This window comes from Theobroma umbraticum, unplaced genomic scaffold, assembly GCF_002168275.2.
Source record: "Theobroma umbraticum cultivar Fairchild unplaced genomic scaffold, ASM216827v3 scaffold_31.0, whole genome shotgun sequence".
Classification (NCBI taxonomy): Eukaryota; Viridiplantae; Streptophyta; class Magnoliopsida; order Malvales; family Malvaceae; genus Theobroma; species Theobroma umbraticum.
This window is the reverse complement of record NW_018397283.1, coordinates 73746-79051: the sequence shown is the minus strand read 5'-3', so window position 1 is coordinate 79051 and position 5306 is coordinate 73746. Positions and strand designations below refer to the sequence as shown.

General features: G+C 36.2%; 1 protein-coding gene across 2 annotated transcripts in view; it reads right to left on the bottom strand.

Moving 5' to 3' along the window:
* Positions 1-225: 225 nt before the first annotated feature.
* The window catches only part of RUS3 (root UVB sensitive protein (Protein of unknown function, DUF647)), a 5636-nt gene continuing 555 nt past the window's right edge, over positions 226-5306 (bottom strand). The window contains exons 3-15 of one of the 2 annotated variants that reach the window (XM_021444008.1): positions 5244-5303; positions 5111-5149; positions 4937-4999; positions 4726-4782; positions 4562-4625; positions 4018-4101; positions 3684-3766; positions 3442-3571; positions 2499-2591; positions 1904-2042; positions 1575-1615; positions 1297-1484; positions 226-658 (exon numbers count right to left, since the gene is read on the bottom strand). In XM_021444008.1, coding sequence (XP_021299683.1) covers positions 560-658; positions 1297-1484; positions 1575-1615; positions 1904-2042; positions 2499-2591; positions 3442-3571; positions 3684-3766; positions 4018-4101; positions 4562-4625; positions 4726-4782; positions 4937-4999; positions 5111-5149; positions 5244-5303 — 1140 coding nt within the window. In that variant the 3' untranslated portion in view covers positions 226-559. Of the gene's footprint in view, positions 659-1296; positions 1485-1574; positions 1616-1903; positions 2043-2498; positions 2592-3441; positions 3572-3683; positions 3767-4017; positions 4102-4561; positions 4626-4725; positions 4783-4936; positions 5000-5110; positions 5150-5243; positions 5304-5306 lie in introns of those variants that run through there. The other variant, XR_002446432.2, reaches the window with a different exon arrangement.

The following is a 5306-nucleotide window of genomic DNA, read 5'->3' as shown; positions in this document are numbered from 1 at the left end:
TTCTTCCTATAGATCACTGGCATCCATCATGCGTGCTCATATTCAGTTCCCACATAACAGATGAATAATGTTTTAGGATAAAGACAAAAGGAAAGAAATACCTGATGAAAGTACATTTTGAGTCTACCAAGCAATCAGAAAAAGTGCATCCAATGAATCTGATCCTTGTCTGTAGTTTCGCAGGGGACTTATTGAGTGATTCAAAAGTGATAATATGTTCAACCATAAGCAAAACCAAAATAAGTTTCAATTAAATGGTTGAACTTTGGTAATTTATACTTAATACACAAAGCATAATAATTAAGTGATTTTTGTGCTTCCAACTGGTACCCTTAACCACCTGTAATTGGATCTGAAACTTCCTCCGCTGGATTCCATACTCTGAACACAGTTTAAACCTGGTCCTTTTATTTGCACCACAGAAGCAGTGGATGAGAAGGTGATGTTGTTATCTTCTCAAACTGAGTTCAGTCTACTTCATTTTTCTCTAATTTACTCCAATAGGACAGCCATCAATGACATGTACTCTAACCATTCTCGAGAGACAGACAGAAGATACCTAGTCAGTTTTTTCACCCAATGACTCAATGTACCAGTGTGCCTTCCAGATGATTGAGGGAGAGAGAAGCCTTTGTGTTTTCCAACCTGAGGACTTTAGCTGCAAAATGAAAACAAATTAAAAAAAGAGTTGATGTATCTTGACCGGAAAAAACAAAGAGCCCACCAGAAAGAGAAGCAAAGCAACCCAACTATCACAAAGGAAAAACTAGTCTCCAGATGAGTTTAAATCCCCTAATAATTGTGGTCATAATACAACATTGATAAGCATTATATTTTGCCATTTAATGAAAAAAAAATTTCATCTCCAATGCCTGGAGTATGTGGTACACCAGATATAGATGCTGATGCATCTGAGATAGAGCCCAATATACAATGCAAGGGTGTATTGCATTGTCCCAAGTACTGAAGATGCTTTTCAAACAACGCACAAAGAGCTGATATTTCATAAAAGTTTGGTTCCCCATTTAAGGTGAATTGCTGCTGTGATAATTCTGAACAAAAGCCAGAGTTAAACTTTGCTTACCACTTTTCAATATCATTTCATCTTTTGCAAAGTCCACCAAATTTCTGTTTCTATAGTTTGGCTAATACAGGCTCAGGGAGATTGAAAAAACATTTGGGGCATTTAACTTAGCAGCTAATAAAGTTGGAAAAATTATATCCTACAGTAGGATCCATGTAGATGTTCCTTGGAAAACTATTTAACGTTGAGGACAAACTTCATGGAAATAATACCTTCTGAACAAAATTTTCATACTGCTTATCCATCCATGATTGGCTCTCCAAATGTAGAGATCTTTTTTCATCCATGAGATTGGCCATAACAAGCGCATGAATATATGACTTCAAGATATCTGCAGCTGTTGAATCTTTGTGCGTGATGACACTGATGATTCCCTTCCTCTCCACCAGGAAATACTTAGCTAGATAGACCAATGAGAATATAGCTAGAATGAGTGAGAACGTTAATATGAATAAAAGTCCAGTATTACGATGGATGAGTAAAGTTCAACCTTTCTTATAAAATGATCCAGCTGAATTCAGAAGGTTGGCCCTGTTTGAGATTATCATTAAACTTTTCAGTTTCATACAGAATCAAAAAATGGATTAAGAGCAGTAATCTTGAAGGAGCAGGTTGAAAGCTGACTTTTATCAAGATGCATCATGATCAAGTTATCATGATAACTCATGAACTCTCGAGATATGCAAAGCAGTAATATAAATTTTTTCATGTTGCCTCAGGCAGTTACAGCTGAAGCACTATTAAAACATCATTGCTATCAAGACAATGCAGATGGTAGGCAACCCTTGTTCCCCAATAAAAATAAATATAAATACTCACATTTTTGGATGATCAAGAGAGGAAACCCTTAACCCTAGTTTTACACGTGTGTGCAGGAACTTAGCACTCTTTGACAACCTTAAAGTGGTCCATAAGGGCAAAACATGCTCCATAGTTGAGACCTGTTTAGGAGAGAGAACTGAAAATGTTTTCAGGAACAGGCACTAACATCTATTTTTAAATAAAATGATGGCGCATGAAATCATTCAGAATTTGGAAATATGATGGAACAAAAATGAAAAAATAAATCATATTGAGCTTGCAGAAGCAATAAAATTGGATGTGTATTCTTGCCAAATAGCCCTTGGAAGTTGTTAACTATCAAGTTGTTGCAAGATTAATTTGGATGATATTATTAATAAATTTTAAGATTATGGTTCTTATGCAAAGTAAACTGGCTTTTCCAGTAAGAAATATCACATAGAATTTACTCAAGACACCTTTAATTTGCCTCCAAATATATGAAGTACCCCGATCTTTATTGTTTATGACTGGAAGACAATGATAGCCAGCTTTTTACAACAGTTGAATCCAGGACAACAATTTACTAAATATTAGCCTAAAGGAAATAATAGTGACAGGTTGTGGTTATTACCTTGGCCAGTTTCTATGAAATGTTGTAGAAGAATTGAGCTCCTCTCAAAGTTCAGTGAATCTAAAGCAAGGCACCGGACAGCTTTGTAATTTGCTAAGCAAAGGGGAAAAGAACAGGAATTGCATGTAAGCTTAACAATGAAATGGGCAAATCATCAGTTAGTTATGCAATTAGAGAGAAGAAAATAAAAGATCAGTTACATCAGCATAAAATTTTGGTCACTATTACACTTGTTTCAATATACTATATAATCCAAATAAAATAGGTCTTGATATGTCTGAAAATATTGTTCTTTTTGATAAAATAATCTTGAGACTGTTTTAAGGTGTGGAAACCTAGCATTTTCTACTTGGTCCTGTGGGCAAGATGCTATGACTTTTAATTCTCACTGGAAGTCAATGAAGGTCATGAGATGCCTGCTGCTCTTGGACCAACAGTTGTAGATCACTATGCTAAGGCAGAGTTGTGGACAGGCTATTACTTGAGCCCATCATGAGTAAGTGTCTACAGGTCTCCTGCATTTGCAAGCCCACCAAGATCCTCTTAACAGATTTCCTAGCTAGAAGAGACTACTATAGTCAAAGTCCAGGCAAAGTTCTACAAATGGACTTTCACCTCCCACCTTTTTGTTTTAATAAGGAAACATTATAACCTTCAGAAGGAAGAGGTGGGGCACTAAAGAAGTAACTAGCATCATAAATTTATTTTGGATTCAGCCCCAATCCAAAGGTTTCCTTCCCCTCCATTCTCCTTTACATCTTTCCCTCTATAAGGTGCAAAGATCAAAGAACAAGAAATATTATTTCTAGCCTTCCTCTTTGAGATGGGCATTACAATGGATATTATCTTTTTAGTGGTTATTAAGAGCAAAGTTTCTCCAGGACCCATATAAATTGTAACTGTATTTATCTACTACAGAGAGACTCTATGTCACCAAACTTACCATACATATGGAACATGGTCAGAGAGAGAAAAGAAAACCAAATAGCTAGTGGATTTTCCGTAGTAATGCGTGCAACAAGCATTCCCAATGCCATGCCAATCATTGTTGCCATTGTCTCTTGGCTTCCTTCCTGCGAATGTTTTTGAAAAAAATGAGTAATCAGTCCTCAAAAAGTCAAAACCAGCTCTTTACACAATAGCTCTTGCCATTGTCAACCAACATTGGAAACACTTTTGAGATACCTTGGCAGATATATCTGCTGCATTATTTTGGAGGGCAAAATGCTGCGTCAAAGCAGCTCTGGTTGCTCCACTGGCAACACCAGCTGGGTTGGGAAACGACGTCAGAAAACACAGAATTAGAAGTTCAAATTGAGCCTCCTCCACAACAGAAATAGTTTCACTTTTTACACAATAAGAAGAAACTTCATTGGTAGTAAAGTGATTATTGCAAAAACGAAATGTGTTACATAGAAATTGTATTTTGCAATGTACAAATGGCTCAAAAGACCTGATATGTAGCATGTCTCAGTAGACTCAGTGGTTAAAAGTTCTTAGCTGGAATATAGAAACTTACTGAATGATCTTGACAAGCTCCCCAAGCAAACAATGAAAAGAAAAGCAGAAGGAAACAAAGGAGAAAGAAGATCCATCAACATTCCTGCAATGAACACAGAAGCCTAGTTTTTAGTTGAAGTTAAAAATTCAAGAGATGATAAAACCAGTAATACTCTCAGCAACCAAATATATAATCAGTACTGGTTTCATTTAAAATTATATGGAAATCGAATTCTATCATGTAGGTCCTTCCAAGAGTTTAGAATAAGGCAAATCGAGGTATCATTCATAGAGGGGGAAAGTCTAATTTAATTCACCTTAATATGAGATTTCTAGCTCTAATTTGGAATATAAGAGCCATTATGCAACAAACTTATAGCCCAAGCTATATCTCAGAGCAAAAGAATCAGAGCAGCCTCCACATGTGTGTACTACCCTCTGTCAATGAGCATATATTTGCACCGCATAAATGCATACATATAGGGGGGAGAGAGAGGGTTCAACGATTTGCAGTCATTCATTTGTGCTAAAAGGCAAATTCTGTAGAAGAAACAGTGACATACCTAAATCATTCATGAGATCTGCGACCAAACGCCACATTTTAGCATTGCTGTCAAGATTTGAGCCCTAAAGAAAAGCATTACAGTGTTACATTCTCCATGTGAACTTGAAAAGCCATTTTCAGAAAGGAAGGAAAATGAAATCAAGGAAATTTAAAAGAGCAAACCTGATAAAATGTGAACAAGATGCCTCCAAGCATTCCTGTTAGATCTCTCAAGAACCACTGCAAGAATTGCAATAATCAAAACTTACCATCAGCAAGGCTTAAACTCACTTCCAACTCATTTAGGACTCTATAAAAGTCCCAACAATAAGAAATCAGGTAAAAGAATAGGGCACAAATTGATATAGAAATGAATACTGGATGCCAATTCTACCTGAAAAGTTGCACCAATAATAGTTGCTGATTTCTCACCAACTCCAATTGCGCTCAAAAGTGCCTGAGAAAGAAGTTAAAGTAAACAAAAGAAAATACAGAAATCAGTAGCATAGAGTCTGTATTCTATACACAATTCAGAAGAAATCCAATACCAATTGAATTTAACCCTTACTTGGGTAGAAAGCATTGTTCTTATGTATGTTGAAAGTCCCTACAAACGTAATGTAAACAAAAAATTGAAACTTTAGTCAGCAAGGATTAATAACTTAAGTACTGCCCCTCAATGTTTTCCTTTGTTTTTTTACCTGCAAAGAGTCCCATACTTGAAAAGGGACATAATCTGGAGTCACACTGCCTGGGAAACCCTG